The 13,971-nt window shown below is 40.1% G+C and overlaps 1 protein-coding gene across 1 annotated transcript in view; it reads left to right on the forward strand.

Moving 5' to 3' along the window:
- The first annotated feature begins 302 nt into the window (after positions 1-302).
- Positions 303-13,971, forward strand: part of LOC125458467 (transcription factor SOX-30-like) — a 33,759-nt gene continuing 20,090 nt past the window's right edge. Inside the window, exons 1-4 of the mRNA XM_048543739.1 lie at positions 303-359; positions 2,185-2,602; positions 5,053-5,292; positions 7,358-7,546. Of these exons, the coding sequence (XP_048399696.1) occupies positions 303-359; positions 2,185-2,602; positions 5,053-5,292; positions 7,358-7,546 (904 nt within the window). The remainder of the gene's footprint in view (positions 360-2,184; positions 2,603-5,052; positions 5,293-7,357; positions 7,547-13,971) is intronic.

Consider the following 13,971-nt stretch of genomic DNA (forward strand, 5'->3'; position numbering starts at 1 on the left):
TAGGAACAGAATTAAGTCTTAGCTGTTCAGATAGCAGCAAAGCTAGTGTGAAAACAACACAATGAAGCAAACTTGTCAAAGATGATTGATTTACTTTGTTCATTTACAGAAGGTTGGCATCAAAACTGGCCTTTCTTGTCCATCCCTTGAAAACATGGTGCTGGGCCACTTTCTTGACAATTGGTGGGCTAGATGCTGGAGGAAAACTGTCCTAAATGCTAGGAGCAAGTCCACCTCCACTTAGTGAACTCACCCAACTTTAATTTTTCAGAAAATTACACTTTAATTACTACAAGGTGTGGATGTGGACATTGGGGCGCATATTGGAAAGAACAGTAAAGGAGAATAAATCTGGCAAGGTAAAAAAGGTCTCTAATTGGCCTCAGACTGAGGCACTTCCCTTTCACTGACTTGTGACAGACGGTGTGTAACTTGCTTGGCTACACATGGGGCACAGGCCTCTCCCATTGCCTCTATATTGACATTCCAATGGGGAAGATGAAGCCTATTGTCAAGCATTAATTGCCACTTAAGAGCCTCAATTGAGCCATGGGAGAGCATTCCACCCAATGTAAAATTCAACTCTATGTGACTTGCTGGACAATTTCCAAAAACAGTTAAGATTTATTCAAATTGCTGAGCCACTTCCAGATCAGACTAAGTAAGACTGTAAGAATATTAGATTTTTTTAAAACAAAAGACATTAATGAACCAAATGTCACCATTATCATTATCACTGTTATTGATGCTAGCTTTCTGTTCATACCTCAGCAATTAATATTTATATGGTGCTTTGGTGCCATGATTAAAATTGGGAATGGACTAGGCAGCAGATTTAGATGATCATATATATTCAGAGGGTTGGAAGGAGAAGGTTGCATAGACGATGAAAAAACAAGGCCATTGAGAGATTTGAAACAGGAAATAGAATTGAAATCAAAACTTCACTTAATCTGGAGGATTAGTGAACATAGGTGTGATAAATGAATGGAACTTGGAGGTTTTTGCAGATTTGGATGATCTCATGTTTATGATGGATACTGTGTGGGAAATCAGCCAGGAGGACATTGGACTAATCAATCTAAAAGATGCATGAAAATGTAATTAGCTGCATTTAAGTTTCCATGTTGCCAGATGGCATTTGAACTCATGATTCTGAATTGTTAGAACAGGCCTTTGTATTTATTAATCCTGTAACATAACCACATGTCACAGTTCCCAATGTAGGGATAGATGTAGCATTATATAGTTATTTGCTTGATTAGCCTTTGGTTTGAGAAATTTATGAAATTAAAGGGAATAAAAAGCCCCAAAAAACACATTTATTATTAGAAATTGTTCTCTTACCTAATTTGTAACTTTGATTTCTTGAATACATTAGCTGTATTGAGGCATTCAGAGTTGAACCTCCGTCGTTGGAAACCCCTTGAGTCATACCATGTTTGAGAAACATCCCTGGACAGCCGCACTGATGTTAATGCATCATTGAACAAGGAGGTGGAGAAGCAGTAGCTTGAAAGCCTTTATCTTTCCTGTTGAATTTTCTTTTACAGTGGTCTTCGCATAAATGGAAGCAAAAGCAGCAAGTAATGTTGAAAGTGGCACATATTGATCCTTGCCATTACTTGCTTTATTAGGCTATGTCCTAACCTTCTTTATGATTTTATTTGTCTTTATGTTGCCTTACTTGTGAGATTAATTGTCTGTTTAATACTCTTCTATAATGCCTTCTTAACTCCGTAACTACCAAAAACAAATTTAAAAATTACATTCTTACAGATTTTGCTTTTGCTGGCATGAAATTCATGTGCAAACATTGATCATGTGTCTCAACAAGGATTTCACCTATGGATCACATTCTGAATCTCATTCATAACAAAGCATCCATCCACGTGCTGTTTCTGTCAGGAGTCACCAAATAGATTGGGTGGTAGCATTCTGGCTTTTTATTCCTCATTGTAGATCTGTGGCTTTGATATCAATCTCCACATCTCACTGCTTTCTTGAACTCTCACTCTGTGGATTTAGGATGGAACCTCAGAATATCTAGTTTCTATAGAATCGTTTCACAATACATGTTGACCCTTTTAATTAATTGAGTCAACAAGGAGCTCAAATATTAAACTAATTATCGCATTCCTTATTTTCTCTTTAATATGACATAATTTTACATTTGTTTTTCAGAGTGAAAATAAGTTTGTTTCAGGGTTAAACTCAAGAAAAGACTTTGGTGATCAAAATATTCCTGGCCAACATGTGAATGAAAAGATAAAATTGGAAGATGATGAGCATTATAAACCTTCTAATTCCAACAGAGGAACTCAACAGACTAAAGATTTATTGTTCTTGAAGGATCTGAATGGGACTGATGGGACGCAACATAGTGATTTGAAACTGCCTATAACTTTACACCCACTTCCACCTGGAATCAAACTTCAACTTCAAGGATCATCTTCCACATGTGATGTGGTCAAATTTGCCAAATTATCTGGACCACTAGCATCAAACAATCTGAGTGACATCAGGCTACAGACACAAGTGGATCCATCCTTGAAAATAAATACTATAAATGTTCCCCTTACCGTTCCTCCTACAGAAGCAGGTACCCTTTTGTATATCCTTATTGTTAATGGATAATGTCTTCTTTGAATTTTATTTGAATGCAGTGTATTCTTGAGGGATATTTTTAACATCAAAATGAACATTTTGCTAACCAGCCACAATCTTAATCATAAATGTTCATAAATCATACACATTTTGTGTGGAGTACTGCAATGTCAAAATGTGAGAGTAGCATGTTGCTGCTTGTCCTGGGTTGAGGAGTTGATACTTATTGTTTTAAAATATGTGAGCAATGATGATTGTGAGGAACTTTTTAATGGCATTTTTTTCCTATTGTAGCAAACTGTTAATTTTCAGGATGACAGCTGTAACACATGCATGTTGAAAGCTTAGTAAATATTCATGAGAGAGTGGATGTTTGAAGAACACTAACATTTTGGAGAACTAAAACAAATTATAGGCTGATTAATTAAATGTATTAACAGATATTTCCTGCAGCAGTTTTTCTGCCACCTCTTGTTCTCTTGATATTCCTCTCTTCAAGACAAAATCTGCTTTTGGGTTATTGTTCCGAGGCTGTCAGTAGCACCTAATTGAAGTGGCCAATCTTCAAGTGCAAACGTTGGAAATACATGATTAGGATAAATCAGAACCAAGTTTTCACCGAACTCTACAGTTTCGCATTTTCAGAAATGGTTTATCCTAAACTTCCTCATGCAAATTCTGAAGCCACTCTACTTCCACGTTTAATCCATATCTGTGATCAATTGTTTGCACAGACCAGAATTAAACCAAGATTTTCAAGTTCACTTAGTACCTTATTGGCTAAATCCAACACTTACATATATTGATTACACTTATTGATTAACCAAGCACCTGTTATGCAGATGAGCACCTCAGAATATTTAAGAGATTCCAGACCAAGCTAATTGAGTTCTGTCCATCTGTTGAGCAGTGCAGTACGCGCACTCTCATCAAGAGTATATTCCACTTTCTTTAACATTGGGATACTACTATAATTTAAAAAGTTAGCAGGTTTCAAGTTCAGAACATCCAGCATAGACTGTCCAAACATTAGGAAGACTATTTATACAGTTTGGAAGTATGGTAGCAATTTGAACCCTTAGTGACATGGGTTTCTATTTATGAGCCTGGTTAGGTTAACCATCAACAGTGCCCTATAATCCTACCAGCTTCTATATCTCAGAAACTGGGTTAGTTTTCTACAGTGGCTTCACTTAGTTCCAAGCTCCTGTTAGGGTCAATCTTATCTTGGAAACAACCGGGCCTCCTTCTCCTGACAGGACAACAATCATGCAGAAGGCTAAACAGTCAACCAGTGCAATCTTTGTGAATTTGCTGAGTGGACAAAGGCTTCTCAGGGCTGCAGTTAATAGCTCAGACTTTGCTGCCAGCAACAAAGGGACGGCTCTGGCTGTTGATCACACTGAAAGTTGCCGACAGAATTTTTTGTGGAGATGTGCTGTAACCTAGTGCCTCTGCAGTGCAATTATGAGCAAAACAGAAAAAAATAGTGGAGCATTCTAACCAATCTGTTTGAAGATTTTTGACTGATGCACGCAGGGCCAGACTTCTGTGGAGTCAAGAAAATACTTCAAATTTGTAAAAATGGCATGCATAACCTGCATGGAAAGTCCCCTCCCCATTTCTGACATCCAATTATTGCTAGTACAGGAAAGGGGTGAGCCATGATTCACATAGTCAGCAAATCCAAATTAATCAGTGATTTAAACTCATCCTGATATGACGTTGTTGAAGAAATATAAATGTAATAAGTAGGTTTTTATGAAGGAGAGTGTTTTTTTTTCATTAGAGTGAAGTCTACAATAGACTTTGAGAACTTTATGGAAACTTATCTTACTATATGCCTGCATAGGCGCTGACATTTGTCAAAAGTGGCTACCAGGTGAAATGGCATACTAGATGTGAGGTCAACAGATGGTAAATGGAGATCATGGGTTGGCATTAATTAGCACAATATTGGCATAGGGATGTATGAGCAGGTACACTGCCACAAATTGGTGTGGAGGATATCAGACCCATGAATGTGGTCAAAGAGGCATGAGCTGGCATGGGAATAAGGTGGTGTGGCGTGGAGATGTGGAGTGGGGTTGGCATGGATGAGGCATGGGGAATGCTTGTGGAGAAAAAGTATGAGGGGTGAGACTGGTGGGCTACTTAATATTCCCTTTCTTTCTGAAACTTCATACAATGATGTTATGCCAAAGTAGGCCTTCTGCCCAGCATACCCTCTCCTCTGTGCCTAGCAGCCTCAGCACCAAAAATACGCTCTCCAGAAAGGTTCACACGGCTGGGCATGCTTGCAACTTTGTACACCCAACACACAACAAAAATCTAATGCTTTCAGGATTTTTAAGGCTTTTTCAATAAAACTCTTTAACATACTACATTACTCCAATGATTTTTTTTCAACCATCTGTACAGTTACTCCCTTTGTTCTGGCTTTAGAAATCAATGATATGCCACCCTCCAAAGACAGAAGTGGGCATATAAAACGGCCAATGAATGCATTTATGGTTTGGGCTCGAATTCACAGACCATCATTAGCCAAGGCAAACCCCAATGCGAATAATGCTGAAATTAGTGTCCAACTTGGCCTGGAGTGGAACAAGCTGACAGAAGAACAGAAGAAACCCTACTATGATGAAGCACAAAAAATAAAAGAGAAACACAGGGAAGAATTTCCTGGTGAGTTAAAAGCTAGTTAGAATACGTAGATTTTTTTTAACGTGAAGTAAAGATGAAGTCTTGGATAATAACAGGGGAGGATTAGACAGTTGTGGGACGAGTGGGAGTATAGTTTTTGAAACACCAAAGCTTGCATCTTTTATGCTTAACAGATTCCTGACTCAGAAGTCACTTATTGACAGGTTTGCCTTTCACGCCTTGTGGGTTGAACACAGCAATAGGCTCTCAGAATAAAAACTTTAGGTCTGGCTCCCAATGCTCAGAATACAGTGGAGATGGTCTGCTTCAAGGAAGTAATCCAAATCCCAATTCTATGGACCTTTCTATGGGAGAGAAGGGAAATTGATGGACCCAGGGTTGGGGGAAGCATTCTGCTCTTCCTGACCCACAAGATGTGCTATAAATGCACTTTTCTGCATCATGTTCCTATCTTCCTTTCGCTACCAGGATTGCAAGGTCTGCCAGCTTTAATGTAATTTAATTTGCCTCTTCACCTCCTGGAATCAGATCTGCCACCTGTTTTTTGTCCTGGCTCAGTTGAAACTGGAAATAGATGTATCAATTTGTTATATTTTCTTACACAACTGTATCTTATACAACTCTATTCCACCCATTTTTAGTGTTAAAATTCAACTTGAAAAGTTAACACTGAAACAGAAAGCAAATTTATGAGTCATATTTTTCATGAAAATATTCCTCTAATGTCTATGTAAAAATATTGTTAGAAACTTACGAACTTCTATTACTTAGAGAAATTCAACTGTCATAATGCAGTGAAGAATCTCAATAATTTTCCAGGTGGTATCATCATTTAGCATTATCTCTACTATACTTTTGCCACTTTTAAGTGTCTGTATTTTTTTGTGTTAAAAAATTTTCTCAGTAAATTCACTTTTGAGTGAGAAAACATGGATCCTTTGCTTCACCATAAATACTGTGAAAGAGACTATCGGAGATAGCAGAAACTGCAGATGCTGGAGAATCTGAGGTTACAAGGTGTAGAGCTGGGTGAACATAGCAGGCCAAGCAACATCAGATGAGCAAGAAAGATGACTTTTGCAGCCTAGACCCTAGGCCTGCTGTGTTCATCCAGCTCTACACTTTGTTATCCAAGAGACTGTCGGGTTCCCTCTGATGTCCTGGCACAGGAAACAATGCATTGGTACTTAAAGGTTAGAGGTTTGAACTATGAATCAATCTTTGTACCTACATCTGAGGCTGAAGTTGCAGCCCAGTTTTGAGGAAGTGCTTCCCAGTTCTGGCACCTTAAGAAAGTTCATTGTGTTAAAGGTGCTATACACATGTACATTCTTGTTGTAAGCCACCCTCTGATGAAACATTAAAGGGAGCTCCTGTCAACCTTTCCCTGTGGATATTAAAAACGTGTTATAGGAAAATTGTAAGATCATTATTCCAGAAGGATAATTTGAATGGCCCAGATCAAAATGGATTCATTGTTTTAAATCACACCGTGCAAAAATACCTGGCAAAAAGAAAGAGCAGCATTGTGTGAAAAAATGAAAATGTTCCTTTAGAAATCAGAAGCAAAGAGGTTCATCTTATTTGGACTAAGATTCTTACATTAAATAATACTGAACTCCACTTTGTTGCCAACCATAAGAAGGCTTCTGAAGAAATTACTTTCGATACCATACCATGCAATGACAACAGCCCTTACAATGAAACTCGAGCTGTGCTACATGGCCTTAAATGTTACCGATTTCAGAGGAGAAGCAGCACAATGACCCTACTGACGCTTAGGTTTAAAATCTTAAGAACCCCAATCTAGCATTCAACCAGCTAAACCTAGCTAACACTCAGTAACTCAGTAGGGTCATTGTGCTGCTTCTCCTCTGAAATCGGTAACATTTAAGGCCATGTAGCGCAGCTCGAGTTTCATTGTAAGGGCTGTTGTCATTGCATGGTATGGTATCAAAGGTAATTTCTTCAGAAGCCTTCTGATGGTTGATGCATTAATGATGCTTATTTTAAAATTTGTACACTTTAACGTTTGAATTCATGAAAATTTCGTGTTATAATTTACTACATTAACTTTTCCCCTTAGGATGGGTGTACCAGCCACGACCAGGGAAAAAGAAACGATTTGCACTGGGCGTTCCTTCAAATGTTTTTCCTGGCAGTGGTCAAAATATTGTTTCGACAACTCCAGCAACCATTTACCCTTATCGGCCTGCCACCTATTCGGTAGTTATTCCGAATTTACAAACAAATGTCAACCGTCCATCAGTTATTGGTAAGTTGTGAAATTTATAATTGTTGATATTAAACAGTGTAGTTCAACATATCTATTTTGTAAAATGATGATTAAGCTGCAGATTCTAATGGTATGAGTAGATGGCACTAAAAGCATAATAAAGAATTTTCACGATAGTGACATGATACCATATGTTACATAGTAGCCTTTTAATGTATCTTCATGATTGCAAAAGCCGTTCCTTGGTCAGAGAGAATCACAGTAAAGGGACAGCACGTAAAGCCACAATGTGGACACAGCAATGGTAACCATATTTACACTGATGAGAAAATAAAGTATGGAATTTAAAAGGCACAAAGACGGTGTGGCTATATGCTCACAGAAAATAAACCTTCATCAAGGCAATGTTTGAGAAAAGAAATAAATGACCGTCTGCACCCTACCCTTGAACAAAAATTATTTACTTTTTCCAATCACCATATTAAGGTCGAAACAGGTAACTTGCTACCTTTCTTTCTCTGAGGTAGATTCTTCACTTCTTCACCCATTTCTCATAGTCCCCTTTCCACTTTTACTTTTCTCCACTTCCACCCAGCCTAACCACTCAATGCCCATCTCCAACCCAGCGTTATGACTGAGGCCAACATAATTCATCATAATTTCTATTGATGTCTAAAGAGCTCCTCAACTCTCCATTAACTCCCCTTGCTCTCTTGTCTTTATTGGCCCTACAATGCTTTATATTTGCATATGATTTATTTATTTAATAATTTCAATTTCTGTTCCTCTTCTTTCCCACTTACCCTCTCCCTGTCCCCTTTCTTCACTTCTTTCCTTTCTGTGTCCCATTTACCCTTTCCCATTCTTCTCCTTCTCCTCCTGTCTCTCTATCCTCTCCCTGTTCCTACTCTATTATTATCACTTCCCATTCCTCCTCTCATCTGACTGTAACCCTGTCTTCCTCCCCATTCAAAATAAAATTGGTCTCATAGCTGCAACATCTGCCTGTAGAAGAAGACCAGAGTCTGGCTGTAAATTGAATCTCAGATCTCTTCTACTCAAAACCAAAAAGCTGCAGTCACTACCCTGGTGACCTGACACCCTTTGCTGATCAAGGAACAGAAAATTTGGCTGGACCCAGCCCAGAGATGGGAGCAAAGGAGGTGAGCAGAAGAAGAACAAGCATGAGTTAGCAGCAACCTGCAGAACTGTTTTGGACAGGAAAAGAGGAGAGAGCTCTTGTCTTGGCTTCAAACTAAGGTACGTTAAAAATCAAGAAATTACCAGTTCCTTGATTGCCTCCACTGGTTACTCTGAGGAAAACTGATTAAGCTACGACCAAGCAGAATGTATGAGCCACTTTCTCTTCCCATTTGGAGATCTTGCTGCAAGAGGAGAGCGGGACAGATATCACACATGGGACCCATTTTCCAGGCAACCTTTGCAAAGGCAGTTGGATCAGATAACCATAGTGGCCAATGTCAGGGCAGTGCTCCCTTTGTACTGCACATATGCAAGACCACACAGGAATCTGGAATGTGTCATGCAAGAAACAAATTGGCACTGTTCCATTATAACGCACAATGCATGGCCAAACAGAAGTCTTAAAGGGACTACTTAGTGCATAATCGGGTTAAGCACAATCAAGGAAAATGAGAGAGAACATTGAGAAGGAGTCAAGTTCTGAGATTCTAGATGATATAAAACTAAATTTGATGACGTCACATACTCGTCATAAAATGTATCTTTGTTTTTTTACTAACTGTGCCACCAGATTCTCACGTGACTCAGCACAACTGCACTTTCAACAATCATCAATCACCATTTTCTATTAATTGTGACTCACATCTCACTTTCCTCATTTTTCTTTCATTTGTTTTGGGGACATGTGCTTCATTGACTGGGCCAGCATTTATTTTTGTCTATCCCTAATTACTCTTGAAAAGGTGTTGGACGTCTGTCTGTTTGAACAAGTCCATTTAGTCTTGGTATATCTACAGTTGTGTTAGGATGAGAGTTTGGGAAACCCAGCAACAGTAAAGGAATGGTTATGTATTTCCAAATCAGGATAGTGAGTGGCATGGAGGGGAACATACAAATAGTGTTCTCATGTATTTGCTGCACTTGTCCTTTCAAATGGTAATTTTCATGGGTTTAAAAGATGCTTTCCAAGGAGCCTGACTAAAGTCCTGAAGTGCATTTTTCGGGTGGTATGCACTGCTGCTCCTCTACTTCACCTTGCGTTCTTTGCACTGATCCAAGCCTTATACCTCACATACCTCACAGCTTGTATACATTGCCATCAAGTCAGTTATGCCAACGTTGTCACCCAATCATAGCTCACTTTACACTCTTACATTCTTCTGTCTTTCTTATAGGGCAAGGTGGTGTCCAACCTTACGCAACAGTTACTAAAGTAACATTCCCTTATCTCCTTGGAGGAGTCAGTGCTCACCATCACAGCTGAGACCAGGGCAATGGTGGGACTACTGTCATTGAAGCTGATGTTATGTTCACACTTACTCCTCTACATCACATTCCTATTCTACTTCAATTTAATAATCTCTTCTGATTTACAAGGTGCAGATGGTTAAGCATGCATTTCTTGCTTTCTCCCTCCTCTCTCAAACTCTGCTGTTGTACTTTTCAGATACCTAAGACAGTTGTCCAGGTACTTATGGAAGACAAATAGATGAAGATCATGAAAACAGTAATAAGGATGAAGCACTGTCACTCACTGTTATACTTAGTTGCCAGCTCGTATACTCTTACACATACTGCAAAGAAAAGCTTAAATGTAGGATCTGCACATGGTGAGTTACTGGACATGAGCAGCCACCAACCCGGGCAGGAGAAGGGCAATACATGTACCAGATCACCAAAGGATGAATTTGTGTTTGAGCTCTTTTGCAGACAGATGAGGATTTAGTGGAAAATCGAAAGAACTGTGAATGCTGATAATCAAAAACAGAAGTTGCTGGAAAAACTCAGCAGGTCTAGCAGCATATGTAGAGAGATATCAGAGTTAATATTTCAGGCCCAGTGACCCTTCTTCAGAATGGATGGTGGCTAGGAAAAAGTTGATGTTCATACAAAAGACTGGGTGGAGGGTAGGGGGAGAGTAAGTGATAGGTGGAGACAGACGAGAGAGAGAAAAACAGTTGGACAGACAAAGGAGTGGTTAAAGGTCTGCCAGGAAAATGAATAGCAGTTAATGGGGACTATAAGTAGTTGACAATGAGTGTGTTTGGTAGCAGACTATGTGATAACAAGGCATGGGGAGTGGACAAATCCAGAAGGCTGCAGAGTTCCCATGTGGAAAATGAGGTACTATTCTTCTGTCTTGAGCTTCGCTTCACTGGAGCTTTGCAGCAAACTTGAGACAGAGATGTTGGCCACAGAACGCTGTGGTGTGTTGAAATGGCAGACATCTAGAAGCTTGGTCTTTTTTGTGGACAAAATGGAGGCGCTTGGCAGAGTGGCCACCCAGTCTGCGCTTCATTTCCCCAATGTATAGGAGGCCACATATGAACAGCAAATACAGTAGACTAGATTGAGTGAAGTACAGGTAAAGTGCAGTTTCATCTGGAAGGTATGTTTGGGGCCATGGATGTTGAGGGTGGAGGAAGCAAATGGGCAGGTTTTGCGATTGCAGGGGACAGTGCCTTGAGGTAGTGGGGACGTGTTAGGAGTGAAGGAGGAGTGGACCAGGATGCCCGTGAGCTAACAGTCCCTATGGAGCACTGTCAAGGGGAATATGTGTCTGATGGTGACATTGCACTGGAGGAGGCAGAAATGATGGCTAATGATCTTATGGTTGTGAATGCTGGTGGGATGGTAGCTAAGGACAAGTGGGACCCTATTGCTGTTGTGGGAGGGAAGAAAAGAGATGAGGGCCGAAGTGCAGGAGAAATGTTGGACTTAGCTGAGGGCCCTGCTGGGAAATCATTGGTTGAGGAAGAAAGTGGACGTTTCGGAGGCCCCCTTGTTGAAGCTAGTATCATCAGAATAGATGCGATGGAGACTGGAACTGGAACAATGGAATGAAATCTTTACAGGAAACATGGTATAAGAATATATAGTCAAGATAACTGTGGGAGTCAGTGTGTTTGTAGTGGATATTAGTGGCCAGCGTATCTCCAGAAATAGAAACAGAGAAGTTGAGAAAGGGAAGGGAGGAGTCAGAAGTGGACCAGGTGAAGATGCGAGCCGGGTGAAAATTGGAAGTGAAATAGATAAACTTTTACAATTCAGGATGAGATAGGGAAATAGCACTGATAATGTCATTGATATACCGAAGAAAGAGTTGTGGATAGAGGCCGAAGTAAGACTAGAGCATGGAATGTTCCACATACCCTATGGCACACCTTTGACCTGAAGAAAGTGAGAGGAGTTATGGAGAAATTGTTCACAGTAAGAATGCGCTTGGCCAGGCAGTGGAGGGTTACTGTTTATGTCTTTTTTTCAAGAATTAGAGAGCCATGATGGGGCATAGACATGTAAGATGATTGCATAATGATGGTAAGGGGAAGTGGCTGGAGTCCGTGAACTGGAAATTCTGAAACTGACATAAAGTACCAGAGGGATCATGGATGTAAGTGGGAAGGGATTGGATAAGGGGAGAAAGAAATTGAGTTGAGATAGGAAGAGATGAGTTCCATAGGGCAGGAGCAGGCAGAAATAATGGGTCTGCTCAAGCAGCCCTGTTCCTGAATTTTGGGAAGGGGGTAGCAGCAGGCTGTGCAGTATTGGGAGACTATGAGCTTAGAGGCAGTGGTGGTGAGATCACCAGATGGAATGAAGTTAGTGACCATGGTGGACTTTAAGACTCTTCTCTACTGGAACAGGCTGTTGGTATGACAATGAAATGCTTGATAGATTGGCATACATGCCAGAAAGCCTGGAGTCAGTATCGAGTTGTGTTGAGCTGTGCATTACTAATCTTACACAGAGAGTTGAAATCTGTCTTCTCCAAGATAGAAGTATTGGTGAAGATTTGCAGAATCAAACACAATAACAAGTCCTGATGGTTCAGTTTCTAATTTCTTGACTACAACCTAGACTTCTAACATGCAAACTCAGCTTGCTGCCACACAGGCTTATGCAGCTGTAATATATCTGCTGATACCAGTGTTCAAAGGGGCTTGCAGGGTGGCACAGCAGTCCAGCAAGGTGTCTTGCCACATTTGCTAGGTGGAGCTCTGAAGGAGAGACTTTGACCTTGTGGGGTACAAACCAGATATCCTGTCTGTCTTCATTCCACGCTGCTCTGGCTGAAATACCGGTGACACAGTAGACTGCTGCAAAATGAAGCATCATGGCTGTTGCAGGATACTGAACTTGCATGAAATGCTCCACACCACCCAGATGTTGAAGGAGTGGAATCTCATTCAATTGTACTTTATCCCAGAGTTGCCATTGCAATATCTACAAGACAATGTATGCATATCACCTGCTTCGCTCTGGAAAGACAGAATGGCATGTATTCATCTCTACAGGAATACAGAGCTTCAGGGTTATTCCTTATGCAAAAGTGAACCCCAGGGAGAAGAATTGTTCCCTGAATGCCCTTAGCAGATATTGCCTCCTGCTGAAAGCTCTTCATCCTTTCCTCTCCTCCCTCTTCAATTGGCTTGTCCTGCCCTGCAGTATTTCTTTTAATTCTCCCTGTCATGCTGCCAGTCAAAGGTGAAAATAACTATATTTATACTAGGGAGTGAGTTCTGACATCCCTGATGTCAGTATAATGTCCTCAGCACATGTTGCATGCTAGCTGTAGATTCCAGAAACTTTAAATATTTCTGAAAACCATCAGTGTGCGAGTTAATGCCCTGTGCAAAATGGCATATGACGAAACTCACGATATAAATGCACTTGTAGCATCAGACAATGAGATTCACTCTTGGTGGCACTAATATTCTGATCCTTTCTTTGAATTCTGGTATGATTGAAATATATCCTCAACGTATCTCATCTGTAGCAGAACATTTATTCTTACTGCATTCCGGCACCCTGTACTGAACAGACCACTCCAACAAAAGCCTAAGCAACACATAAACTAAGCATGATTTAAATATTGATAAAAAGTGACAAGAAATCAAAACTTTTCATTTTGCAGCCATCCCTTTCAGCCCCTTCATTGTTTTTTCCTCTGTACCTGATTCACCTTATTACTTTGCCCATGTCCCTTTGCAATTTCTGCACATTCTTCTTCACATTTTGAAATATCCTCAAATTTAAAATAATCAGAAAATTTTGGTTCCCGCCATTCCTGTCACTCCAACCTACATTTTACATTTATACAAGTGGAAAATAGAAGAGTTTCTGAGGATAGCCACTATTGCTATAACCTTTTTGCCTATATGTCGAGTTGTCTCCTAAACACTCAAATAAGTGCAAAATACTGCAGATGCTGGAAATCTAAAACTAAAACCAGAAAATGGTAGAGGAACTCAGCAGGTCTG

This window comes from Stegostoma tigrinum, chromosome 13 (assembly GCF_030684315.1).
Source record: "Stegostoma tigrinum isolate sSteTig4 chromosome 13, sSteTig4.hap1, whole genome shotgun sequence".
NCBI lineage: Eukaryota > Metazoa > Chordata > Chondrichthyes > Orectolobiformes > Stegostomatidae > Stegostoma > Stegostoma tigrinum.